This window comes from Coloeus monedula (genome assembly GCF_965178545.1).
Source record: "Coloeus monedula genome assembly, chromosome: 21".
In the NCBI taxonomy this organism is placed as follows: Eukaryota; Metazoa; Chordata; class Aves; order Passeriformes; family Corvidae; genus Coloeus; species Coloeus monedula.
In genome coordinates this window covers 5,041,024-5,068,509 of record NC_138801.1, presented here as the reverse complement: position 1 = coordinate 5,068,509, position 27,486 = coordinate 5,041,024, and the positions used below count along the sequence as shown (strand labels likewise).

At 56.5% G+C, this 27,486-nt stretch overlaps 1 protein-coding gene across 1 annotated transcript; it reads left to right on the top strand.

Annotated features, from left to right (window-relative positions):
- The first annotated feature begins 567 nt into the window (after positions 1–567).
- Positions 568–26,673, top strand: ASS1 (argininosuccinate synthase 1). The gene is made up of 15 exons (XM_082295086.1): positions 568–612; positions 3,048–3,159; positions 3,614–3,682; positions 3,933–4,121; positions 6,027–6,083; positions 6,527–6,601; positions 9,540–9,610; positions 10,001–10,031; positions 13,598–13,688; positions 15,497–15,581; positions 16,592–16,656; positions 20,591–20,722; positions 24,333–24,489; positions 25,967–26,032; positions 26,555–26,673. The coding sequence occupies exons 2-15, from the start codon at positions 3,052–3,054 to the stop codon at positions 26,607–26,609; spliced, it is 1,251 nt and encodes a 416-aa protein (XP_082151212.1). The 5' UTR covers positions 568–612; positions 3,048–3,051; the 3' UTR covers positions 26,610–26,673.
- The last annotated feature ends 813 nt before the right edge of the window (positions 26,674–27,486 follow it).

The window sequence follows — 27,486 nt, the reverse complement described above, 5'->3', positions numbered from 1 at the left end:
TCTCTGTCCTTTGGGATGGAGCCTTCCTGTCCTCCAAAGCCAGGTCTGCTGTGGGTCTGGGGTGCTCTGAGCATGTACGAGGAGGAAAGGTGAGTCTGGCTCCATGGACAACCCTCTGCCCTGTCCTCTCCTGCCCACCCTGGCTCCTGCATCGCCTCCTGATGGAGGTGCAAATAAATCCAACCTTCCCCCTTCTTGCTGGTCCAGGGAGGAAAGTCAGGTGCTGCAGAGCACTGTCTCTTCTCTGCCCCCATTGTCCCACTCCTTGGGGGCAGGTGAGTCTGTGGAGTCCCCCCAGTGACACCCCTGGGTGCTCTGTGGAGATTGCTGAGGAGGTCAGGAGTGGGGGGACAGTAGTGGCAGCACCCAGAGCAGCCATGCTGGGGCTGGGCACTGGCTCCATCCCGGCCCGGGGGCAGCTTCTCCCCCCGTTCTGCCGGGCACCCCGCGGGCAGGAGGAGCGCAGGACCTCTCCCGGGGACCGTGCCCAAGGGGGGACTGTCCTGCGGCGGCTCCGCCTGCCTACGCCCGGTTATAAAGGAGAAGGAGGAGGGGGGAGGATGCTCCAGGCACCGGACCAGAGCACCGAGGGCAGCCGGACACCAGGAGTGCGTGAGTGCGGGCACGGCATGGGGGGGAGAGGGGAAAGAGTGGCCTTTGCCTTGGGGGATGTCCCCTCACCCTGTCTGTCCCATTTCCACCCACCCACGGGTGTCCCCCACCCCTGGGTGCTGGAGCAGGGCAGTGGGGTGCCAGCCCCTTCCCAGCGCTGTGCACACTGCAGTCAAGCCCTTCCTAGCTCAGTTTGGGATGGGGGGGGGCTTCCAAGAGAGTCCCATTTCCTTGAGGTTCCCCTTAGCCGCCCTCAGGGAGGCGAACTGAGACCTCAGCCGGCACCACCTTGTGCTCTCTCTGCTCTGCTCTGGGGATTTTGGAGGGCAGGATGGGACCTCCACGAGCTGGAGGAGTGATGGTGAGGAAAACCCCAGTACTAGTGAGCATATGCCTCTGCTGCACGAATCGCTGGAAAGGCTGTTCCTGTCTCTCCTGACTGCCTTTGCCCCTGTCCTTGCCCCTCCTGCCCGTCCCTGACTTTCCTGGCTGCCTCATTGCAGCCCACAGGCAGCAGCCCGCCTGTTCTTCCAGCCCGGCTGGCGAAGACAGTTCTTCTCTTTACCAAACTTCCAGTCTTTTTATTCCCCACCCTCTTTATATCTATTTCTTGGGTTTAAAACCGAGCGCACGGTGTTCCTTTGGTGTAGGGCAGCTCCAGTCTCTCCAGTAAAATCCCTGCCCCGACTCACACGGAAATTGCTACGGAATAATAATAAGGGCTGAGAAAGTCCCGCCGCGTTCCTCTTCACTGAGCTTTGTTTGCTCTGATTTATTGCGGTCGAACGTTGAAACTTCGGGGCTCTCCCTTCCTGGGCAGGCGGGCTTGGCACGAGCCTTGTTTCCAGAGCTGGGAATGCTGGTGGCCCCACCCCCTTTCTGGGATGCAGGACGCGTCTCCAGGGCAAGGTGCCCCCCAGGCCCCTCGGGCATTGCGACACTGGGACGTGTCTGAGCAGGCAGGAGCTGGAGGCATTTCCCTATCGCACTGCTGGGCCACTCGTAGAGCGAGCGCGCCTGGTCTCAGAGGTGCTTACTCAGCCTGGCAACCGCAACAGCGATGCTGGTGGCCACGGCGGGGAAGAGTTTAGGAGTAAAGGAGGGAAGTTGTCTCAAAAGGAGCCGCAGGCACAGCGTCAGGGTTGGGTTGGGCCCTTTTGGGAACTGCGACTGCCTTCCTGTAAATGCCCCGGTGAGGAAGGGACGGCTGAACCTCGCTTGGCAGGGACCCAGTTTGGCACAGCCACAGGGCCCCACGAGCAGGGAAATGCTGCTTGCACAAGCCTGGGCACCGGGCGCTGCCTGCGTGGCAGCCTGACGGGCACGGGCAGGCTCGGGGAGCCGGAGGGAGGCTACGGGCCCGCCAGACCCCTTTGTTCCTCAGCAAGAACCTGACAGCAGCGGGGCAGAGCCTGCCCCTGGCTGGCTCCACGCCGTGCCCCGTGGGGTGCTGGCTCCACACCGCGCTGGCAGGACCGGGGTGCTGCGGCACACCCCGGCATAACCGCATCCCACTGGGAGAGGTGCTGGGTGGGCCAGCCTGGAGCGGCCCGGCCCGGCGCCTTCCCGGCCTGCAGGAGCAGGATTGTGCTGACTTGGCAGCAGCAGTGTGAAAGTTGCTCAGGACGGGGTTTGGCCGCCTCCGCTATCCGCCTCCCCCGGCCAAGGGTCAGCTGGCATCGCCTCTTCGTGGGGCCCTGGGACTCACAGCCTGGCCCAGCGACTGCAGGGACAGTCCGGAGCCCCTTCCTGCCCAGGACCCCCAACCCTCTCCTGAGATCCAGGCTTCTGTGTCCTTCACCATCTCCTGTTGTTGGCTGAAGTCCTCGATATCCTTGGCTGGAGGGTGAGGGGCACTGAATCCCCACGTAGGTGTTTTGTGCTGGCAGAAAACACGTGCAGCGCAATTAGAACAAATGCCCCGTGAGCGTTAATTAGACTTGGGGCTGGGCTGGGCTCTAGGTGATGCTGCCAAGCCCCGCAGTCCTGCAGCCAGTGCAGGCCAGGCAGTGCTGATGGGCACTGGGGGCTGAGCCGGTGGCAGCTCTCTGCAGACGGCCGGGACGTGCCGGGTCGTGCCAGAGCAAGGCATTGAGCTGTGCCTCTGCCACAGCCGGGCGCCTGCGCCTGAGCCCCGGCTCCCAGCATTGCAGGGCACTTGCAGAGCGTGGGGCAGGCTGTGCTCTGCCAGCACAGAGAAAAGGTAAGAGCAAAACAGCCCTCGTGGCTGCCCTGGCCTCCTCCATCGCCCAGCCGCCACCGGGTTCACAGGTTGGTGCACAGACAGGGTGTTGTCCCTGGCTCAGAGCCATAACCTGGACACTGTCCCAGTGCTGCCCTGGCTCCTGGCAGCCTGGGAGGGCTCTTGGCTCAGCTGATCCTTCCTGATGCTGTGGCTGGTGGCATCATGACCCCCTTTCCCTTTGCTTTGGCAGCACCATGGCTCAGTCCAAGGGCACAGTGGTCCTTGCCTACAGTGGGGGGCTCGACACCTCCTGCATCCTGGTGTGGCTGAAGGAGCAGGGCTACGACGTTGTCGCCTACCTGGTGAGCTCTGAGCTGAGCCCTGTCACAGGAACCCTGTCCCCAGGGGCTGGGGGTGGAGGGTGTGCTGAGCTGTTGGTCTGGGGGGGCTTGGGTGGGCAAGGCGTGTCCTGGTGTGTGCGGTGACCCTGCTCGCTCTGGTTAACCATGGCCCAGCCCGCTGCTGCTCTGCTGAGCTGCCAGCCCTGTGTGGCACAGCCTGTCCCTGCCAGCTAATGACCCTCTGCTAATGAAGGCAGGGAATCAGGACAGAGCCAAGGGGCTTGGCAGAAGGGGTCATGGCCCTGAGATATCCGTCTCGGGGGGTGGAACTCCCTTCCTGCTCATCCTGGGTAGCCTTAAGCCCAGCCAGCATGGGCTCTGTCATGCCTTGCATGATGCCCTGTGTGAAACTGGGCTTGCGCTGGGTTTTGTGATCTTGTTTCATACTGAGTCTTGCTGATTTCCTGCTTTCCAGGCCAACATTGGGCAGAAGGAAGATTTTGAGGCAGCACGAAAGAAAGCACTGGCACTGGGGGCCAAGAAGGTAACAGTGTCCCTCCCTGCTTCTGGGGGCTTTGAGTTCCCTCTGCTCTCCACCATGGGGGTGAATCCTTTGGAGAGGGGACCGTGCCAGTGAGAAATCCCTTCTCCAGAGGTTTTGCCCCAAATCCTTTTAGCAGCATTTAGGAAAAGGGAGACAAAGAGACTTTTCACTGCATGTTTCCTAAAACTCCAGAGGAGTGGGTTCCCCCCTTAGCAACGCTCCCATCAGGAATGTCCTGTCGTGCCGGCAGGTTTACATCGAGGACATCAGCAGGGAGTTCGTGGAGGAGTTCATCTGGCCGGCGGTCCAGGCCAACGCGCTCTACGAGGATCGGTACCTGCTGGGCACGGCCCTGGCACGGCCCTGCATCGCCCGCAAGCTCGTGGAGATCGCCCAGCGCGAGGGAGCCCAGTACGTCGCCCATGGGGCCACGGGCAAGGTGAGGGGGGACACGGGCACCGGGCAGGGATGGCTCGAGGTGCTTGGATGGGGGAGCTGGTGAGTCTACAGGCCAAGCTGTGGGTGCCAGGAGGGGTGCACGGGGTGTGCTGTGGGTGCTTTTTGGGGACTGTGTAAAATTCAACCGTGTTTCAACACTTCCTTCTCACTTCTGGGATTTCTGTGCCCAATTTCGGTTCCGTCTCGCTGTTGGGAAGGCTGCAGTCACAGCTGAACGCTCCGTTTCTGCCAGTAATTTCAAAAGGCTGCGGCTTCCCGGGCCAGGAGCCGGCTGAGACTGAGCCAGCACAACCCGGAATGGTTAGGGGCATCCTGGGATAGGTGCGACTGTCTCAGACCCTGTCCCTATTCCTGTCCCCAGTTCTGGCTGTCCCGGTCCCTGTCCCCATCCTTGTCCCCATCCCCCGCTCTCCCGGTCCTTGTCCCCATTCCTGTCCCTATCCCGGCAGTGCCGCTCCCTACCGCGGTTGTTCCTGTCCCTGTCCCCATCCCCGCTGGCCCCGCTGGCCGCAGGGAGGACACTTTGCCGCTAGAGGCAGCCAGAGACCGCAGAAAGGGGATGCTCGGTGCCAGCCCCTTCCTGGACAGGGGGAATCCCCCACGGGGAGCGTGGTGGGGGCGTGGGACCTGCGAGACGTGACCGTGGGTCGCCCCTGGCACCTGCAGCCGCTACCCAGCCCGGGGCGGGGACACCTGGGGCAGGCGAGGGCTCAGTGGGTGAACCCAGGACCTGCCGGGTGCCTCTCCCTCCTCGTCCCACAGCCCGTGCCCAGGAGTAAGGGAACGTGACCTCCTGGGGGGATAGCAACGGGTTTGGGGTCCCCACGGTGGGGACTCTGCTAGAAGGGGGATGTTAAATGCAAGCCAGGAGACTGCCGAGGGACATGCCGGCACCCGGGAGATGGGGCAGAGGGGCAGCTGGGGGGGCTACATGACTACAATAACTCTCTCTTCTGCTGCAGTCGGGTTCCTGCACCCCTTTCCGTCCATCTCATCCGTCCCCAGCAGGCCTCTCTTGAAAGCCCCTGCTCAGAGGTGCCCTGGAGTAACACATCCCCAGTGCGGCAGTGTCCCCTCTGCTCCCAGGTGCCACCAGCCGTCCTTGCTGGCAGGGGCACCCTCGGTGGCTGCCCTCCCCAAGCTATTAGCCGCGGGCACAGGCAGGGACTGACTGCGGGTAACTCGACCCGGCTGCGGAGTCTTAAATGGGACCATCTGGGGTGTCCCGGCTGCCGGAGCAGATGGACGTGTTTTGGGCCTGTAAGGGAAATGAGTGCTCTGCTGGATGTACTTGCCTGTGTGCAATAGTCCTTCGGGAATCCCAGCCCGCGTGTAAATGTATCCTCCGGGCCAGGCCGATGGGAGGGAACTGGGGATCCTTGCGCCCCTTGGTGCAGGTGGAAAATAGGCTTCAGTGAGTGCTGTTCCCTTGGAAGTGCTCATAATTCCCAGCCTTGCTCCTGCTCCTTCCCATCTACCTGGACTCATTAGTGGGACCTAATCAGCAAGGGCCAATTAAGGTAAAGGGAGGTTCTGAGCTATTTAATTATGAGCTGCTGCATCCCTCTGCTCGCTGTGGTCATTCCCCCACCTTGCCCTCTTCCGTTTTGTGTCCTTTGATGCCTTTGGGGGAAAAATACCCAAATCTGGTTTGAACACACAGCTATCAGGAGCTACAGGAAAGGTGGTTTGGGGTTCAAACCAGCCACGGAGAGGGACCAGGAGTGATCCCATGGGATAGAGGATCCTTGCCCTCTGTGTCCAAGGTTTCCAATATCACCAGGAGAGCTGTGAGTGGAGTCAAGCAGCTCCTCAGAGGCTGCGTGTGTGTGTTGCCACACCCGGGGCTGGGGTGACCCCTCAGTGCCTCCCATTCATGTTTCAGGGCAATGACCAGGTTCGGTTTGAGCTCACCTGCTACGCCCTGTGTCCCAAGATCAAGGTAAGACACCCAAAACCATCCCCCGCCTCCCCACTGCCAGGCTCCTGGCCTCTCCCCAGCTGGTGGGAATTCTGTTTTAACACCGATGCAAATGGCCCTGCCTCACTTTAACAAGCCACCAGCTGCACGCAGCAACGTTTTGGCATTTCAGGGGGCTGTAATGATCCTTAATTGACCTATTTTTACCCCAAACACCACAAGGCCACAGAGGAAACAGTACCAAGGCAGCTGCTGGATAATCGATGCTGCCTGCTTCCCCCTTGCATCCAATGCCTGGTTAGGGTCGGGGTTTGGTTTATTCCCACCTTGTGCTGCGAGATTAAATTTCAGCTGGGGGACCAACACCCTGTGAGTCTTGGCTTCCTTGGCAGGGGGGCAGAGGGGACCCAGGGCCTACAAGAGGGATGGGGGCTTCTCATCTCATGCTCCTGCTCTCCTGCCAGGTTGTCGCGCCATGGAGGCTGCCCGAGTTTTACCAGCGCTTCCCTGGGCGCCGTGAGCTGATGGATTATGCCAAGGTAGGAGCTGGTGTGGAGTAGCCACAAGATTCCCAGGGCAGCAAAAGGTGCTCAGAGTGGCTGTGAAAGCTCAGGGTAGCCATGGGATTCTTGGAGTGACCACGGGATGCTCAGGGTGACCGCAGGATGCTCACCATGACTTGGCGGGTGACAGCAGCACATCCTGCACAACATCCTTGCAGCATCACCTTGCAGCCTCCTGGTCAGGGTTTTTTCCCCCTTTCCTCTATTTTTTTTTTTCTCTTTCCTTTCTAAAAGCCTCATAATTACCTGGCTATTAATGGTAACCTGCTTTCCAAGGGAATGGGTCCCAACTCCCTGACTTGCATAACAGACAAAGCAAATACATTCACTTTTGTTGTCCCTTCCTTTTTGAAGTACAAGTTACAATAAAACATATTAGAAGTTTTGCATCGGGTTTTTATGTGCCCACCAGGGTACCTTTCTTTTTTAGCGACTTCATGGAAATGCTTGACAACTCGGCTCAATCAATCAAAAGGGAAAAGTCAGCTCTGTGCATAAACCAGAAAATTGCTTCAGTTTTTAAATAGCTGCCATCGAAGCTGCCTGGGTAATCTCTGGGAAGGCGAGGTGTGGAGCTGGAGGGATGTGGCGTGGGGTGAGGAGCCCTCTGAGCCCCTTAGGGCTGCTGGGAGAGAGCGGCGTGTTGAGGATTGTGTTTGCCATCTGCCGTTGTATTATGAAGGGGAGAGTTTACGAGAGCTTTCCATATGTTGCCAAACAAATTGTCAAATAGGGGAGTTATTAAGAGCACTGTGGTTTTATTATATGGAAAATGGAACATGTGTTTTGGGTTTGGGGGTTTTGTTTGGCTGTGGGGATTGTTTTGTTTGTTTGGAAGGGGGGGAAAGGGAAATGAAATGGATTGGGGGCCCTGTTCCAAGAGCAAAAGGTTGTGGGGTGAGGCTTTTAGTACTTCTCAGTCTCTGGTTATCTGTTACAAAAAAAGGTGGTTTCCCTTCTTTTTCATCCTTAGGAGAGGGAGATGCATGGCCAGGTCCTTTGAGCACCTGGATGTGCTCACCTTGGTGCTGGGGGATTGTAAAATGATGATGTTTGGGGCTCCATTAGTGCCAGGGAAAGTGAGGATCTGTTTTACCGTGGCACAGCACTTGCCATGGATTTGCTGCCCAGGGGCTGGAGCCAGCCTTGCTCTGGCAGCAAATCCCTGCCAGTGGCTGCTTCATCCTCACACACCTTAATGAGAACAGCCAAGCTCTCCCGGATGCTGCTCCAGGATTAGCCTTGCCACAGACAGAGCCAGGTGAGACAGATGCTGAGAACAAAATCCCGCTTTGGTCCTGGCACCTTTGGCTCCAGCCACGGCTGCCTAGGCTCAGTAGATGTTGGGTCTGGACTTGGAGGATGCTCTTTGAAATGGGGTGGGGATGGGTTGGGGAGCACTGGCTTCCCCAGCTGCCAGGAGGAGGCAGAGGCAGGAGAGGGCTGGCAGAGGACACGAGTCAGCTCAGGATCTCTGGGTATTCAGGTCTGAAAGATGGATTTGTACACTCCAGGTGAGATGGGTGTGCCAATGGTGGGTCTCTTCTCGCAAGTACAAGATAGGACAAGAGGAAATGGCCTTAACTTGTGCCAGAGGAGGTCTAGATTGGATATTGGGGGGTTCCAGTGGGCTCTACACTGGAATGATAGTGGGGGACCAGCAAATCAGAACCCAAGAGCCTGAGGCCATGTCCCCCCAGGAGCAGGGCTGAGTCAGTCCCTCTGCAACATTAGGAGATCTCAGAACCTTGTTCCCACCTCAGGTGATGGTTTGAGGGCTGTGATGTAACAACCACAAGCGTTTCCTTCCCCCCTTCCTGGCAAACAAGAAACCTCCACTCAGCCCCTGCTCCTCTGTTCCTGGCTGAGCCCCTGACTGATGTCCCTGCTGTGGTGACACTGAAATACCAGAGCTGCCCAGCAATGTCCAGGCTGTACAGACACATCAAGGCACACTGGAAGCCGCTGTCTCCATCCCTGTCTTGCCGTGGCTGTCCCACAGCCAGCACATCGTGTCTCAGTGGCTCAGCAGGGTGGGCAATGTCCCCACTGGCTCCAGTTGTCAGCTTGCTGCCGTCACCTTTCCCGCTAATTCCCCCACGAATTCACCTTGTCTTCACAGGCAATTTCCCCCACTGAAATGTCAGTGGATAAATGAGCACGCTGGTGACCTTGTTAGGGAGCCGGGCTCTGCGCTGCATCGTGCCAGGGAGGCAGCCGGTGTGGGGCCACACATCCCTGGGCATGGTGTGCTCGAGGTGCCCGGGCTCAGGGGGACACTGCCGCCTGCTTGGGATGTATCTGCTTCACCACGTGTTTGCATGAGGCTGTGGGGATGCATTGCTCTCCCCCCATGACAGAGCATTAGCCCTCTTTAGGCTCTAGAGCATCCTGTGGATTTGAGGACTTGTGTCCCTGTGTCACTTCCCCTTGCTGAGAAGCCTGGCTGGGGGAATCATAGAATTGTGGAACATCTTGAGTTGGAAGGGACCCACAGGATCATTGAGTTCAGCTCCTGGCCCTGCAAAGAACACCCCAGCCATCCCACCACATACCTGAGAGCATTACACCATCCTGGCCCTGGACCTAGGAAAAGTAGACAACGTCTGTGCTGGTGTCCCCATCTCTGGGATTCATGGGGTGCTCTGGGGCCCCTTCTCAGCCTGTGGCAGGGCTGGGGCAGCCGTTGTCCCCTCAGCCACACTGTGTGCCTGATGTCCCTGTTGAGGTGGCCCTTGTGGTGGGAGCTGCTGCTCAGGGTCAGGAACACAGGAGTCCCACCTTGCTCTGTGCTGCCTTGCTGGTGGCCATGGGTTGTGCCTTCGTGGTTTTGGGGCTGCTCCTGCTGGGAACCAGTGTCAGTGAGGGCTGGCTTTCCCTGCAGGCTGTCTTACCCCCACTCTCCTCCCGGCAGAAACATGGGATCCCAGTGCCTGTGACACCTCAGACGCCCTGGAGCATGGATGAGAATCTAATGCACATCAGGTGAGGAGCGGGGCGGGTGAGGAGGTCCTATGACGTGAGGACCCAGGGTCTGGGGCCCAAGTCCCCTCCATCCTACATGTCCAGAACAGCCCTTTGCAATCCATTGTCCCAGGCTGCCCCACCGTATGCTGACCATGGGCAACTCCAAATCCTCCATCCTCCTTTTCTATCCAGTTGTCCACATTCCATGCGGCAGCTTCCATCTCCTGGGCTCTCCTAAGCCTGGCTCTCCTTGCAGGCTTGCTGCTAAAATGCCCTGGAAATCCCATAACGTGTATTTATGTCCATCCTCACGGGGCGGGTGGGAGCGGGGGTCTCGTCTGGGTGGGTTTTGGGGTTGCAAGTTGCAGGTGCTGCAGTGATTTCTCTCTCCTTCCCTGCCTGCTGCAGCTATGAAGCCGGGATCCTGGAGAACCCCAAGGTAATCGATCACGGCCACCGTGCCAGCACGGCAGCCACGGGGCCGGGGGCGTCTCGTATATTTGCAGCCTAATTGGAAATTTCACGGCGGGGCCGCCCGTGTGTGCGGGGAGGTTCTGCCGCCGCCCCGGCCCCTCCGCCTCTCCCGGCGCGTTAATTGCTGCCAGCGTGAAGAGGGGAAGGGACCGTTCAGGGTGGCATCGGAGGGGACAACGTCGCGGGGCAGCAATAAAGGAGCAATTAGACAGCCGCAGTGCTGGCGGCAGAGGTTCGGGGTGTCCCCTGCAGCTCGGGTCCCCTGCCCGTGCCTGCAGCTCGCCCAGCCCTCCTTGCTTTCCCAGCCCGCTATCCATGGGCGTGTGGGGTGAAACCTCCCGCTGGGTGGGTGGTGTGGAGCAATTCATCCACGGCGCCGCCAGCTCCAGCTGCCAACAGGGACTCGCGGCCGGGCGCTGCCCGTGACAGCGCCACATCTCCGGCCGCTCCGAGCCGCGCTCGTGGTCCTGCTGGCCCTGCCTGCGCTGTTCATGCTCCAGCGGATCACCGCGCCCGGCCGCTATTTAAACTATCCATCAGCTCTAATTAGACAGCCCGGGGCGAGGAGGGGAAGGAGGGCTGGCGGAGAGGGAGCGGAGCCGCTGGAGCCCCGTGCCCGCAGCCGGCTCCAGCAGCGGGGCTGGCGCGTGCCCGCGGAGGGGCCGAGAGGAGGAGGAAGGTGGAGAGGGGGTCCCGCTCCTCCTCTGGTGTCCTCCAGAGGGGTGTCTGTGGGTCAGGCTTTGCAGAGCCGGGTTCCCGTGGGGTCTTTGCCTCCCGGAGAGTGGTTGGCACCGGGATGGTGTTCATGCCTTTAGCTGAAGGTAGCACGGACTGACCCGCACCCATCCTGACCCACCCTGGCGCACCCAGCACCTGTCCTCTTCTCTCGGGGAAGATCCCCACTACCCAGGCTCTGCCAAGCCCGCTCCCTTCCCAAAACCAGCTTGGAAATGGGGCTGACCAGTGCCCTGACCCCATCCCTGAGCATCCTCTGCTCGGGCACCTCACCCTGTGACAGAGCTGGGAGGTGGCTTCCTGGAGCGCGGTGTCACTGCTGTCTCTGTCACTGCTGTCCCCTTCCCCGGCCCGGGAAGCGGTGCTGGGCACAAGGTGGCCGTGGCAAGATCCGGGGTGCCAGGCACGGCGGGCTCCCCTCCCCAAACCCTCGGGACCTGCCAAACGCAGGGATTTGAAAGCAGATGGTTGAGCTATTTTCTGCCTCTGTGAGGCCCGATTGAAGGGCAATGAGGCAGCTAATGTGGAGAAAGATAGAAATTTACTTGCTTTAACTTCATATGGCACTCTGAAAGAGTTCATTCAGTCCCGGGCACAACAATATCAGCCGGATGAATAAACCATTTGCGGCATCGATAGCTCTGCATCATGGTTTACTTCATGGACCATTTGCTTCCAATTTCTTCTCTTCTTGCCCCGTTTTTCTTGCTTCTTTCTTCCCCCCTCCCTCTCTCACTTTCCACACACTCTTCCTTTTTTTTTTTCCCCCCTTTTTTTTTTTTCCTCTCTCCCCTTTAAAGATGACATCGCAGGACTAGCCCCCCTGCGGGGAGGGATAAATAGAAGGCATTGATACACTGCAACAAACTATTTGTCATTTGAACTGTGCTTTTAGGAGAGAGAATAAAAAGAGGACAGGCTCGCACCGTAATGATGGAATGCAAGCCAAATGTCACTTTTATTTCTATTTAGTTATTTTATTTAATAGGGGTTTTCATAGTTGGCTCGGAAAATTGGAAACTACCTGACTTTGACTTCCAATGTTTAGTAAAGAGTTTTTAATACTTTCCCGTATTTTTTCTCCCATCCCCCTCCATCTTTTCCTTTTGAACTCAAAGTTTTTCATCATCTCTCACAGGTTCATCTAGTTAATAAGTGTGATCAGGGCTAGGAAAGGGCAGACGATATAAAATTGAAATCCACAGCCCGTGTAATCTGTGCGTGGGGGCACAGGGGAGATGCGCCTGCCTGCCAGCGCCTCTCCCTTAAAACGAGGGAAAGGGGCAAAAATGACATAAAGTGGGAACTGAGGGGGGGTGCTGCAGTGAGTGCTTGGGAAGCTATGTCTGTATTCCCAGGATTTGGCTGTGGCTGGTGTTGGGATGTGTGCTCCGGGGTTTGGGGTGAGGCAAGGGGTACCCCCCCCCAGTGTGGAGGGTGGGATGGGGTGCTTGCAGCTGTGTGGGCTTCCCTCAGGTGCTGGCAGTGATCCAGAAAATATAAATACATTTGGACCAAAATAAATGGAAGTTTTCACTAAAATTCTTATTGCCTGTCCGGAAATATTTTTGATGAAAACTTCTTCTGTAGAGAAATTAATTTTCCCTTTAAAAAGCTTAAATTTTTTTTTAGAGCAATCACTTTTGGTTGGATTATTACGGGGCTTTTTTTCCTAACTTGCTTTATACCTTATCATTTTTTTCCTTGTTGGAAAGCAAGAGAAGGGAGGAAAAAGGACATTTAAAGGTCCCTTCCATCCCAAATTATTCCATGATTTGATTAAGTGAGCAGAAGTCTGGGCTTTAAAAAGGAAAAGAAGAACAGGGAGAGCATGGCCCAGGCACTGGGCAGGTGCGTGCAGGCAGGGCCCCACTGCCCAGAGATGCCCAGAGCTCCAGTTCTGTCCAGCTGGGCTTGGCAGGGAAATACCAGTTTGCCACCCTTTAAAAGGCTGCTTGACTCTCCATGGTGCTGCACATGCCCTGGGCACTCTGTGCCTCCATTCCCCCTCCACCTCCTGGACCTGTGGCTGGGTGGGGAGTCCCTCTGGAGACAGGACTTTGCAAACACAGATCTGAAAGTATTTTGGGGTCAGCCTGTGCAGTCGCATCATGGGTGAGTGCCGAGGGGCCACGTGAAATTGCAAAGCATTTGCTCTCCGGGACAGAAAGCTTTTTTATATTATATTTCCCCTCGCTTCTTCTGGCACGCACTTCAATTGCAGCAATTCACCATCAGCACCCGAGCCTCTGCTGGCCTGCCTCTGATGGAGATAAAATGCCTCTTCCCTATAAATCTCAGAAAAAAAAATATACATAAAGGTTGATGTGCTCTGAAATGGGTTTTTGCTTTGTTGCTCTATTTTCGCCCGTGTGTATTAACCCCGGGGACACCATGAAAGAGCCGGTGTGCCGGGAGCACCTGCTGGGGTCAGGCCTCCTCATTAGTTTTTTCGGTCAGCGCCGAATAAGCCCGGCCGTGGTGCGGGGACACGCGGGCGCCCGCCCGCCCCGCCGCTCGCTGCCAGCGTCCTGCTTTTCCCTGCCTGACTTGCTTCTCCGCAGCCATCCCGCCTCCAGCTGTGGGGGCGTTGGAGGAAAAGATGAGATCAAGTTGAGGGGAAAAATTGGCTGATTCTGCCAACCCCTTTGTTCCCGGGGCCCCCGGTAAGCGCCGGTGCTGTGCTGTGCTGGTCCTGTGCTTTGGGATGGGGGGTGCGCTCCAGGGTTCGGGCTGCCAGCAGTGTTGGCCATGGCAATGCCACTGACTGTCCCTCTTCTCTCCCTCTCCCTGCAGAACCAGGCTCCTCCCGGGCTCTACACGAAGACCTGTGATCCGGCCAACTCTCCCGACACCCCAGACGTGCTGGAGATCAAGTTTGAGAGGGGTAAGAGCCTCCTTGCTGCCAGACCCTCGTCCCTGGGCCCCCAAGACAAGCCTCACTTCCCAGCCAGACCTGGGGTTCCCTGGCACCTGGGAGCATCCCCAGGGTGGGGGCAGGTGGGTGAGCCCTGACTCGTGACATCGGGGCTGAGGATGGTGCTTGCAGCACACCAGGGCTCTTTGAGGTGTGCAGAGGGTCTGGTTAGATCTCAGGGGCTTTCTGGGACCCCCCCGAGAGTGGAAAGGGGTCTGAGCCCCCTCACCGACCATCAAGGTGCAGTGGGCACAGGGTCGCCTCTCCTGCAGGTGGCACACAGGTGGCTCTGGGGACATGCAGGTGATGCTGGCCAGTGTAACAGCTGGGGAGACGCTCCAGCAGGAGTGATGCTATCATAAAGGAGACAGGGATGCTCCATTACATCCCTGGGGACACACGGCAGAGCACAGCCCCGGAGCCATCACTGAAGAGGGGACACTGGGCAGCATCTCCACCTCTGCCAGCCACGGCCATTCCCGTGCCACCATCCATCCTGGCAGCAGTGGCGAGCCTAGCACAGGCTGGGGGGAGACCCCGCTGGGAGGGGATACCCCCTCCCCATTGCCAGCCTCCCTGCTCCATTATAATGATCCCCCTGCAAGGAGCAGCCCCCCTCCCGGCAGCCCATTCAGCCCCTAGTTAATTTATTTGAAGTTTTAATCTAATTATTAACTATTTCAAAGGCTAAGCAGCTTTCAGCAACAACAGCCCCGACAACGTCGGCTCTTCGCCGAGCGGACCCCGGCCAATATCCCGGTGGAGGATGCGGAGAGAAAGAGCTGGGGCGAGGGGAGGGCGCGGGGTGGGGGGGCCTGCGCCGAGAAGCAGCTTAAGGTTCATTATTGCCGCGAGTTTACATTTAATAGCAATTTACAACTGAGTTTATAAACCCCTGGAAAATAGGGGGTTTAAGGGGGAGGCAGTGGGGGGGAGCTGACAGCCCCCATCACTAGACAGGGCTCTTGCAGGCGCCTATATAATAAAGACTAGAAAGGGAGGCATTGAGGCTGATTGGCAACTGATAGTTCGTTAAATGGTAATGAGGAGGGCAGATGGAGGGGGGATTAGCCTCCAACTCCGCACCGCTTTTCTTTGTGGGCCCCACAGCCCCCTTGTCAGCTTCCTAATACATTTATTGCTCATTTCACACCGCTAAAGAAAAATGCCTCTTTCTATTCAGCATCCCCCCCACCACCCCGCTCTGCTTTGCTCCTGCCCGGCGCCCTTAAAAAAAAATTTAAGGGGGGGGAAAAAAAGAAAAGGTGCAATAATTAATTCATGGCGGGGAGCACCCCGCCGCGGGGTGCGTGTGTGTGCGTGTGCGAGCAGCCGTGCCCCGGTGTGGGGGTCCCCCCCAGACACCCCCCATGCTGGCGAGGGAAGGAGGGGGAGCACACATTTGTCACTCTGTCCCCCCTCCCCGGCAAGGGCTGGTGGGACAGAAGGTGCTGCGCTGTAAGACAATTGCGGAGCGTGAAATTCAATTAGTTAAGGGCCTGGTTGCAATTTCACAGGCCCTAAAAAAAAAGAGAGGGAGAAGAGAGAGGAAAAGGGGGGGGTGACGTTTTTATGGCCCTTCTTATTTATTTATTTCGCTCCTCTCCCGAGGTGGGTCCCCCTCCCCTCACCTCCCCCTCGCACCAGCTTGGATATGCCTTTTTAAGAAGTTATTTAGAGTTCATATCTGTCACATCTATTTAACGCCCATGGAATGATGTTCCGGGGGGATCCTGACACCGGCTGATCCTGCCCGTCCTCTCTCCCTGCCTCTGCAGGTGTCCCAGTGAAGGTCACCAACACTGGGGATGGAGCCACTCGTTCCTCAGCCCTGGAGCTCTTTGTGTACCTGAACGACATCGCGTGAGTGCCAGCCTGTCCGGCTGGCAGAGGGGACAAGGGCAGCATCCCCAGGGTACCCAGGGTGGGGTGGAAGCAGGATGCTAGCAGAAGACACGTCCTGATGAGCCCAGGGATGGTGGTCAGCGATGGGATGGTCCCAGTTTTGTCCCAGTTGTACCATAAATGCCAGGAAGCAGAGCTGGGCACCACAGCCAGGAGCACGAGGGTATAAATACCCCAGGGTTTTGCTCACTGTGCATGAAGAGGATTAAGAAGCCCTCTGAAAACTTTCTGGGCTGCCTGTGTGCCCCAGTTGCCCTGCCCACTGCAGGGCACCCTTTACTTGTTGTCCCAGCTCAGTCCTGGACCCCCTGCTCTCACATCTTGCCTCACCCTGCCTCCCTGAGAGGGCTCAGTGTCCCTTTTGCATGGAGAGTTGACTTTTTTGGGCCATGGAGACCTGCTGGCCAGGTTCATTGCCCTTTTTCTACTCCTGTCTCCACAGCAGCAGCTTCTTTGGGGTTTTCTTTCCTGTGCCACCCCGTGCCTGCCTTCTGCTGCTGCTGGCACAGAGCCATCCTCAGGAGTTTTCCCAAAAATACAGCAGCACCCATGAGGGCACCCACTCCTCCTAAGTACCACCCAGTGCCTGGCCAGCCTCCTCTGTGTCTCTGCCTTCATCCTCCTGGTGGTGGATGGGAATGAACTTTTCCATGTAGCTCACTTTTTAAATGGTTATTAAATGGTTTTAAAATTACTTCGGGAATATAGCTGTGGCATGTCCTGTCTCCTTGCCCAGTTTATTTTCCAGTGGCCTGAGTGCCACAGCTGCCTGTGGCACTGGTGGAGAGAAAAATCAATTTCCTTGTCACGTCCCTTATCTGAGGTCTCTACTGACGGTCTGCAGTGCTGCTCAGGGGCTGGCCCGCTGTCATTTGGAGGTTTTTCCCCATTGCCCACCCCTCTGACCCACTTTTCACAGCCACCTGTGTCCCACTCTGGGACTGCTGCAGCCTCCCTTCTCCTCACAGGGGCAAGCATGGGGTCGGGCGCATCGACATCGTGGAGAATCGCTTCGTTGGGATGAAGTCCAGAGGTGAGTCCACCCTGCCCTAAAAAGATAAAAAAGTGGGAAAACCACTTTTTGGTGGGATATGGTGGGTGCTCAGTAATCCTGGGGTGCTTTGGTTCAGGTCACACCAGCAGCCCTCAACCTTTCCGTCCCCATCAGTTTTTGGCAGAGATTTCCCTGTGACAGGGCCTTCTTGTTGCTCTCTAATGACAGTAGCTGCCCACTCGCTGCCACTGCTGGCACCAGCCCTGGGTCCCAGTGCCTCCAGTGAGACCTGACCCCAGTGGGAAACGCACCAGGCTGTGGGCTGGTGTGGGGAGATGCTCATGGAAGGTCCTGGATGGTGCCAGACTCTCTAATACCTGTACAAACCACAGGAAGCTGATGCAAGCTACTGTTTGGTTTTTTGTAAAAAAGCGAATATTTGATTTATCTACACATTTTTGAGGCCATAACTCCTAATATTGATCTTCCATTGGGATCAGTTTCACTGGAAACCTCTGGAGGCAGAGAGCTGCCCTGTGCAAAACTAAGTAAGGAGGTGGCTCAGCATCGTTTCCCAACTCCTTACTCCAAATCTTTTGTCTTAAATCTCATTAATACCTAATTAGATGCTTCCTTTCTTTAAACTTGCCCTCTGCACAGGACAACAGCAAATATCTTGGTAAGACTAAGCCTGCGGTCTTCCTCCCCACCACAGGGCACCGGCATCCACTGCAAAAGGCAAGAAACAAATCCCCAAATCATTTGATTTGGTTTGAATAATCAAATTAACACCAAAAGAAGGCAGGAAAAACCCCAACCCCAACCTGCACGCGCCAGCCTGTGCATTTGCATGCAGGATGCTGAGTAATTTGTCAAAATCTATTTTATTTTTTTAAGAGCCACTGACAGGCTCTAGTGACCCTTCCAGCATTTAATAATTTCTCTAAACCCCATTTAACTGTCACGTCTGTCTCCTGCGTGACATCGCCGAGCGATCGCTGCCGTGTTTGTGCGGACGCGGGAGGAGCAGGGGTTCTGGGGACAGCACTGCGGGGATGAGACCTTGGGGTGGGCTCCCCGTGGGGATGAGACCTTGGGGTAGTCTCCCCCCTTGCTTTGAGCAGGATCCTGCCCCTGGTTGGCTTCTTGGGATTAAGAGAAACCTCCCAGAAATCTGCTCTGTGGGAGAGATGGAGAGCTGGGATGGGAGCAGGCCGGAACAGGAGGGTGCTGTGGGTACTTGCACCATCTCTCCGGTGACCCTACCCCTGCCTGGAGCATTTTGGACCCAAAATGGGTTTAGGATCAATGGTGCAGGAGATGGGAGCTGGGCTTGGAGGAGACAATCCCTTAAATCCCAGCAGTGTGCAGTGGCCCCACAGATTTGGGGTTCTGCAGGGGAAACTGAGGCACAGGCAGGCAGCAGCGTGGCCAGAGCCTTCCCTGTCATGGAGGTGGCAGCGAAGGTGCCTTCTCTCCCTCATCCTCCAGTCCCAGGAAGTCAGAGAAGAGAAAAATTCATTTACATTGATTTTTACTAAGCTCCTAATTGAACTTCGTTAAGGCCTAATGGGCGAGGGGTGTATGGAACGCACCCGCACCAGCCTTTTAAGCCCCATTAACTCGGTTTTGCCATATTTGTTTTAGTGGGAGGAGGGTGGCTAATTACAGGGTGCCAGGAGCCGCGCTCCAGCCGGTCGGGGGGCACGGCTGGGCCGGGGGCTCTGGGCTGCAGGAGCACGGCCCTGCCTCTCCCTCCCTTTCACATCCTCATTATCAAATTATCTTTTTAACTCCGAAGGGGGGCTAATTAAGTGGAGTAAATGAAATCAGTGGGGAGGAAGAGGGAAGGAGGGGTGGCGGCCGCTGCCAAAATCTGAGCGCTGCCGTCGGCTGGGGCTTTTCCTCCCCTTGGCTTTCTCCTCCTTTCTCCCTTTCCTCCTCTGGATGCGCTGAGCTGATGGAGGAGGAAAGTGGAAAACCCCTTCCCTTCAATGAACACACACCAAGCCAAACTCTGCCTCCAGGCTCAGCCCCGGCCCTGGACCAGGGGTAGACATTTGGGCAGCATTTTCCCATGGGCACAGCACTGCCCTCGGGAAGGCACCACATCCCTTCCTGTCCCACGATGACGTCGGGAGTGACAGCCTGCACTCAGCGCAGCAAAATTGCTCGGATGGAGGTGAAGTGACAGCCGAGGTTACAAATTAGAAAATTTTAAGTAGCGGCAGCTGTCTCCTTGGCTGCCCCCCTCCACATCCCCCCTGCTCCGGTCCCCCCTTCCCCAGCAGTAATTATGGGGTGATTGAAGCATCGTTGGGCTGCAGTGCTGACACCTCTGTCTTTTTCCTGTAAACATGGGGAGATGAAAATAGACACTTGGAGATGCTGTGAGTGTCACTTTGAAGGTGTCTCTTGTCTCCTCGGCAGCGGCGAGGCTGCAGAGTGGCTGTCAGCTGCCCTCCCCTCTGCCCCAGCTGACACTCTCTGGTCCTGTCCTCCAGCACCCGCAGATGGGCAGGAGGTGGGGGTCAAGGCATGTACCCAAATCTTCAGTCTAAAATGGCTTTAACATCTCCTAAGGGGAAGGAGAGGGAATATTAGTTGTGTTAGTGGTGGGCTCAGCTCCACAGTCAGGGGCTGGAGGGGACAAAGAGCAGCTCTCTGTGCCCCTGCCGTGCCCATGGGGACAGCTGGCGTTTGGTGTTAACTCGGCTGTCTGCTCCCACAGCCCTGAGGGAATGGATGTTTGGTGAACACCTGAGCTGCCCCAGGGACTGGGCTGCAGCATCACTGGGGTGGCTGGGGAGGTGGGGTTGGCTCTCCTTTGGGACGGTCGGATCCTGTTATGTGTCTGCAGGATGCTGAAATCGTGGATGCTGCTTGGGATGAGGTCTGATGGAAGAGGCTTGGGCGGCTGCGCTTGTGGCTCCCATTGTGTCCGTGGGACTGTGGCCACACTGGGACAGGACATGCTGAGCCTGTGCCACTCTCCAGGGCACTGAGAGAGCACAGCCTGGTGAAGTGCTGAGCCCTGTGGGCTCCCCTCAGCCTCTCTTCGGGCTGGGGCTGTTTGGGGGCACATCTCTTTCAGAGGGTACAATTTCCTACAGGGTTCCTTTGTGCCCTTTGCCATTCCCATGAGTGTGTCATAGCAGATGCCCAGCACTGGGAAGGGACCATCCCTGTAGGCAGGCAGGGGACGGGGATATGCTGGTGGAGCAGCCCTGCCTGTGGACAGGTTACAGCTTTTCCCATCACATATTCACTGCCAAACCAGCTCAGCATTTCCCCCTGATATTTCTACCTGCATCCAACACGGATGGGAGCACTGGATGTCCATACTTGTATTTAAACACCAAACAACCACATCATGCACAAAACAAGCCCTGAACGGCTGGAACAAAGGAGCAGCTTGCTGAAATAATTAAGCATCTTCCATCCCCAGGCCTTGTGCAATGGGGGGGGGGGGGGGGGGGGGCCGGAGAAAGGGACTGGGGGGCCCTGCCAACCCCAAAGGAGGTTGCCCTCCCAGCCCCCAGGTAGCCTCATTGCTTCCCAGCGGATGCGCGGGGCCCTTTCTCGCCAGCCGAGGGGAGAGGAGGGTATTTCAGGCCCTGCGCTCCCCATGCCTGTGCCCCGCTCGTTCTGTTAATTACAGGTTTTCAGCTGCAGACCGTTGGGCACGGATGGGTGGGGGGATCGGTTCCCAAACCCTGTCATTTAGCCTCGTCAGAGTGCCTCTTCAAAGAGGGGAATCTAGAAATTTTCTCCGCAAGGTGCGGAGTGGACTGTCTCGGCCCCAGCATGAATATAATGACAGATGCATTTTACAGCGAGCTGAGACTGAATGCGCTCGACCACGGCTCCTTCTGTCAGCCAAGTCATTATTTTTTGTCATTTGCTGACAGTTTTGGTCTCATTCGTTTCTCTCTCTTTTTCTGCTTTTCCCCCTGCCTGGAAAAATGGCTAGGTATCTATGAGACCCCAGCAGGAACGATCCTATACCATGCGCATTTAGATATCGAGGCCTTCACCATGGATCGGGAAGTGCGGAAAATCAAGCAGGGGCTTTCCTTGAAATTCTCGGAGCTGGTGTACAATGGTACGTACAGTCCAGTCCTGCCACCGCAACAGCCTCCCAGCCTTCCTCCTCCCTCGTTGCTGCTGGAGGTTGCAGGTGCCACTGGTTGTAAAACTCAGGTCCAGGTGTGGATTTTGAGGCTGCTCCTGGGGAGAAAGATGTGTTTGGGCTGAGCAAAACCCCACGCTGTGCATGCTTTCCTGCCAAGGGAGTGCCATGCCTGCCTTTGGGAGGCAATGCCATCTTCCATGAGGGCTTGCTCATGGCATCTCTCCCAGCCCCATGCCACCACTTCATCCCAACAAGCACATTCAGATGTAATTCACCATCCTTTTGTCCCCTCTCGTGTCACCTTTCCCCAGCTCTCCCCTCCAATCCCATCCACCTCTGCCTTTGCCTCGTGCACACTGCGATATGGGGCACCCAAACTTCAAACTTCAAACCCTGCCACAGGATTTGAAGCTGGCAGTGTGGCACAGGGGACTCTCGAGGTGCCGGGGGATGGAGGGTCCCGGCTGTGCTATGTGGTGCACAGCCCACACAGGGGCACTGCGGGTTGGGGCTCCCGGTCTGGGACAGGACAGCGCTGCCTGGAGAGGGCTGGGAGCTGTAAGGGATGAGAGGATACCGGCTCATCCCGGCAGTGAAGGACAGCAGTGAAGCCCTGTGTCCTTCCTCCTGTGGAGCAGCCGCAGCTCCAGATCATGGGTTGAGTTTGAGAGGTCGCAGCTCAGTGTTTGCTCCATGGATCCACCCCGACCCCAGTCCCTGGTGCTAAATTGAAGGAAGTAGGATTAGCCCAAAATGCCCTAAGTGGTCTCAAAACCCTGTTGCCCACAGCTGGGTGCTTGGTTCAGAGCTGTCATCCCTGGAGGCCCCACACCAGGGAGATTCCTGCCCCATGGCCAATCGTTTGTTGTCTACAGGCCCTGATTTCTCAGCCTCCCAGCTCCTCCTCCCATCACTTTTCAGATGTTTCTAACCACAAGGGCTGGCGTGATTCCTATGGGATCTTCCATGGGAAGATACCCTGGAAATAACCTGACTGTGGGAGCTCAGGCTTTGGGCAGCAGCAGATCCAGTAGGACCAGGTCAGGCTATTTTCTCCCCTGCAGTTTCTGGTGCCAGTGCTTGTCACCTTCCCCTCCAAGGACATTCCCTCTTGCATCTTTCTCAGCACCTGGCATTTAATGCCTGAGCCCCTTTGCTGCTTAAATCACATTTTAGGGCCTGACAGGGGCCACAGAGGTCTTTGTCACCTTCCTCTTGGATCACAGCCCCTACCCTCATTCATTCTCTGGTACCATTCTTGCCTCTGGCCATTTTTATTAGACTTTGACCTGGGCTGCCTTTATTTTGACTATTTTTTGTTGTTGTTGCTCAGGCATAAACCTGTTTGTTTGTTTGTTTATTCCTAACCACTCACTTGTTGTGCAGCCACCAGGTTAAAGAGCCACTCAGGGAAGCATGGTTTAAATTCTCCCTCCCCACCTCTGCCAGGCAAAGGCTGCTGTTTCCCTGGCTCCACATGTTGAATCCCCAGGGATTTCCAGCTTGGTCCTAGACTTCCCTGTCAGCCCATCCTGAATCCAAGGAACAACCCCAACGCTAAGCACCCGTGGGTCCCCTGGGTCCCCCGTGCCGGAGGCCAGGCTTTCAAGCTCACCTTCCTTTAACACCTCATTATTGCAGCTCGTCCAGTTTTTAGGAGAATTAGTGTTTATCTTCCCCCTGTTCCTATTGATCCCATTGTGGAGGGGTGGCTTTGAAGCCAGTTCCCGTCCTTCCCAGGTGCGGAAATGCCATTGTCCCCCTGCCTGCGCCGTGATTAGGGCAGGATGGTGGGAAGGTCATTAAGGGGGGATCGCTTCCAGTGTCTGCAGTGGGGGGTCGGGAGGGGGGGGGGATGCTTTCTCCCACCTGGAGCTGTCAGAGTCAGGACTCAAGCAGCTGGTTATTATTTTAATGTGTCTGGGGTTTATTTTTACAGGGATTTTTACATCCATCCTGATATTTGAAGAGTTGTACCTGGAGGGTGGTTACCAAAAAAAGGAGTGTATTTGCCTGGAGTCGGGGTTCCTACTGGCATGGCAGTGCTGATTTCAGGACAGGGGTCCCTGAACCCCCTGGGAAGAGGTCCCCAATCCCCCGGCCATAGTATGGTGGAGCAGCTGAGGAGGGTCAGTTCAGGGAGGTGGATTTGGTGGTGAGGGGCTGCAGGGCTGTGGTGCTGTGCCTTGGAGCAGGGCCACATAGACCCCGGGGACAAGGCTGCAGGATACGGCCCTGCTCAGGGGCTGGCGAGGCCAAACAACAAAAGAAATTGTTTGTTTCTTTAATGGCTTTGGCCCCAGAGCCCAGCTGGGAAGGGAAAGGTGAGAGGGCACCGGTGCGAGATGGGAGAGATAAAACCTGGGGATGACCGGAGGGCAGTGAATGGGCTCTTTCTTTCTCCACCTCTATCTCCTTCTTCATCTCCCAGGCTTTATTCCCGGTCTCCGAGGACTCCCTGGCTAATAACCCTGCTTAGGGACTGGAGGGGGCATGGGGGCGGCAGGCAGGACCACAGCCCCGCCATGCACCTGCAGTGCCAACAGCTGCTCCCCCAGGATGTGTTTTGGGGGGCCGTGGTATGACTGCACATCACCCCAACACCCAGCCTGGGCTTCAGCTCAGGGGATTTGGGCTGCCAGAGGCTGCCATCCCCACTGGAGCAGGGTTAGATGGTGTTTTCCAGGGGTGCCAGCACTGGTTCCCTGTGTCCCACCAGCTCCTCATGCTGGGACCAGAGTGGGAGCAAGTCAAACTTCCCCACAAGCAGCAGCAGGGACAAGCTGAGCCTCACTGACCTTGGCGGGGCTGGGAAGGTGGGGAGCCCACTTGGGGCTGCTGAGACACCTGTGCCCCAAAGCACAGCCCGATGCGGCCCCCGTGTCAGCCCAGGCTGTGTGATCTGGGGGGAGCACTCTGCTCTGCATCCCTCTGGGATAGGGAATGGGAACCACTGGGGTGACTGCCCCACTGGGACCCCCATTGCTGAGTGGGTTTCCCTCCCCAAAGCTGCTGGGGGGTGAAGCACTGCTGTGGAGCTGCATCCCCCTGAGCAGAGTCCATGGGCTGGGGTTGGCCCCTTGGGGCAGATCCCTTCTCTGCCCATCCCAGGGGAGAATGGCTCATCCCCTTCCTGGGGGGCTGGGAGCTGATCCCCCCCCCATTTCTGTGTCCATCTGTCTGTCTGCACCTGGCCTTCCCAAAATGGTGAGTTTTGAGTGGCAATTTCATACCTCCTTAACAAATCTTTTCATTTCCATGATCAGCCCTGCCCAGCAGAGCTGGAACAACGATGGCCCCACGGCCCATTTCTAGTTTGTTCCATCCTCTTCTCCCAGTGAGATCCTGAGGGCCACCAAGGAGAAGGGAAACACGTGAGGTCTCCATCCCTCATGGCTGAACCTGAGTGTCTGAGCATCTCATTTCCTCTCCCAGTCCTGCAACTGTATCCCTTCCCTTGAAAATTACCCTTGCAAGACTCAGCCTGTGGACCACCCTAGGATGCCCCGGGGTACCACCTGGGATCCCAGGCCCCTCTGGCCTTCCCCAAGCCCCTGCTGACCCCATCTCCTGTCCTCAGGCTTCTGGCACAGCCCTGAGTGTGAGTTCCTCCGGGAGTGCATCGGACGCTCGCAGGAGTCGGTGGTGGGCACCGTCCACCTCTCTGTCTTCAAGGGCCAGGTCTACATCCTGGGCAGGGAGTCCCCACGGTCACTCTACAATGAGGAGCTAGTGAGGTGAGTGGAGCTTGGGAGGTCAGCGTGGACAGGAGGGGAGACAGCGAGCCTCCCATCCCACCCTGCAGTATCCCATCCCACCTTGTTGCATCCCATTGCATCCCACTCCATCCCATCCCATTCCCAGTGGCACAGGTGACACCACGGGCCCAGCCGAAGCACGAGCCATGTTTTCGAGTCAATATTGTTTTTTTCCCCCTCTTGCTTTTCCCTTTTTCTTCGTGTTGTTTTCTTGCTTGCTCGCTCCCCTCTCAGCCCTCCCTCAACCCCTTTCAATCTCTCTAAACACTTTATAAGCCATAAATACACCCGAATGAGTTTAGATCAGTCGGAGTAAATGTCAAATTATCTTCTCTCTTTCTCTTCTCTGGCTTTTTTTCCTCCCTTCCCTCCCCCTCAAAATCAACAGCTCCTAATAATCCGTCCCAACCCTTCATTATGCTTCGCACTCTCACTTGGAGAGATTAAATGAATAAAGTATTAAAAAAAAAAAAAAAAAAAAAAAAGAGGGAAGAAAAAAAAGGAGGATGGGAGGGGGGTGGGATGGAGGAAAAAGAGAGAGGGAGAGAAAAACAGGGGCACTTATTCTCCCTGCATCTCCAACCATTTTCCTTTTCTTTTTGATTTCTACATCGCTGGTTTGAAAGCCTTTGAGTGACGGCGTCACAGGAACCCGAGAGAAAGCTGTGAGAGGCAGAGCTGTGTGGAAATGCCTCTGCACAGTAGGTAGAAAGTAACGTAATTATAGAGCAGGTCAGAACCACTCGAATGAGCAAAAATAAAAGCACAGAGGTTTTTCTGTAGCTCGTCAGGGGAGGTAAAATCATTGTAAACTCTTTTTTTTTTCTTCTTTTCTTCTTTATTTCCCTCTACTTCCTCCTTTAAGGTTTGTGGTTTCTGGGAAATGAGCCGTGTGTTTTGGGGATGTAGGAAACTGTCAGAGTTGGGATTCAGTGGGTGGCTGCTGCCTTGGGGAAGGGAATGTGCTCAGTGTTGCACCGAGGAATCAGCTGCCAGGTCCATAAACCCCCACACCAGTGTGGGGCTGTCCCTGCCTGGAGTCCTGCTCATGCCTGGGGCAGTGTTTCCTGCCTGGGATCCCATCCCTTTTCTAGAGCCTGCTCTGGGACAGCCATACCTGTAGGATTGCTCTGGAACAGGGTGAACATCCCTATGTGGTGCCAGAGCATGGGGAGGAAGGGTGCTGATGCATATGAGGGACCAAGGACGGAAATTTGGGGCTGTGTCTCTGGCAGGGCCTGTGGAGCCTGGGGACAGCTGCTCCTGAGCAATGTGCCCTTCCCTGGGGGCTGGCAGGGACCCTGACCTGAGCCCCCTGCAGCCACCAGTGGATGAGGGGGCAGCAGCAGCTGAGAGCAGCCAGGTCTGGGGTCCCCCACATCTTCTCCCTTCCCAAAGGGCAGCCCCAATTCCTCCCGGGAATCCCATCGCAGTGACAGTGCCTTTCTCTCCGCAGCATGAACGTGCAAGGGGACTACGAGCCTGCCGATGCCACTGGCTTCATCAACATCAACTCGCTGAGGTCTGTGCGGTCAAGCAGGACCCTCCCCGATGGGGGGCAAAAGCCCCCAGCACCCCAGGGCTCTTCCCCTTCCTCACTCGGGCTCTGGGGGTGAACCAAGCCCCCTGCACAAGCTCCCCCTGAACGGTGGGGTGCCACCAGCCCCCCCAGTACCAGCCCTGCTTAATTGCAGCCTTCCCCAGCACAGCCAGCCTCGTTATTTTACTTATTTCTCAGACCCCTTCCCCCCCCCCCCCCCAACTCCAGGGCTGTAAAACACTCTGCATTTACATAATGGGCTCTTAATTTTTCCATTGCCTGTTAACTGCTTTGTTCTCCCCGATCCTCCATGTCCCCCCGACTCCTCTAAGATAAATTAATTACATTATCTTGTGGGGGAAAAAAAAATAATTAAACTGTACAGGCCTTAACAAACGCCTGCTCTTCACGCCCCCTCATTCTGCTTAAATTAATTGAAAGGAAATGTGTGTTATTACTGTTAATTTACAATTAATTTTTTTTTTTTTAAATCCCGGTTTCCAGGCTGAAGGAATATCATCGTCTCCAGAGCAAGGTCACCGTAAAGCAGGATGAATAGCAATCAATCGCACGCGAGCCTCCCGCTCCCTTTTCTAATTTCTCTAAGAAGTAGCACTAATTGTGGTGGCAATTTGTAATTGTAACTCGTCTCCCTGGAGCGGAGTGGCGGCGGAGGTGACGGCTTTGTTACGGGGCTGCAAGTGAAATGCAATCAGGGGAAAGAAAAAGGTTTGTCCATCGGAGGAGAAGTAGGGAAAGAAATAAACCCCCAGCCACGCGCGGGGTCCGGCATTGAGAGCCGGGCTTTATTCCTACCTCGTTTGTTTGCTCCTCTGGCCCAGCGCTTCCCCCAGCCCGGCTTTGTGAAGTTGGTGATGGATTAAGTGGCTGCGAAGGACGTGGGGGGTTGGTGGTACCTTGTGGGGAAGGTGGGGAGCGAGGGACGTCGGCGCCGGGCTGCAGGGGTGAGCTGGGTGGTTAAGGGTTAATGGGGTTTGATCCTCTCTGCGGTGTTCTGGTGAGTTTTAGAGAGCGAAAAAGACAAAAAAAAAGAGAGAGACTTGGGAAAGACAAAAATGCAGGAAATATTCCCTGATGGTGTTGCAGGAGGAGAGGAGTGCTCGCTCCGGGCTGGGCAGCGTGTCCGTCTCCCACCGTGCCTGGAGGGATGCAGGACCCTCTGTTCCCGATGCTCAGGCTGCACACCTGGCTGGGAGGCAGGGGTGGCTCAGCGAGGGAAACCCGGAGCTGTGGTGGAAGCAGAGGGAAAGGAAAGAGGAAAGGACTGGATTTCCTAACCGTGCAAACACTCGGGATGTGCTGGTGCTCAGCACTGCTGAGACTGGGAATGGACATGGTTTGGGATGTCCCCACATTGGGTGTCCCCAGAGATGCTCCCTGGAGTTGGGGTGCACCCACCACGCTGCTTCCTGTGG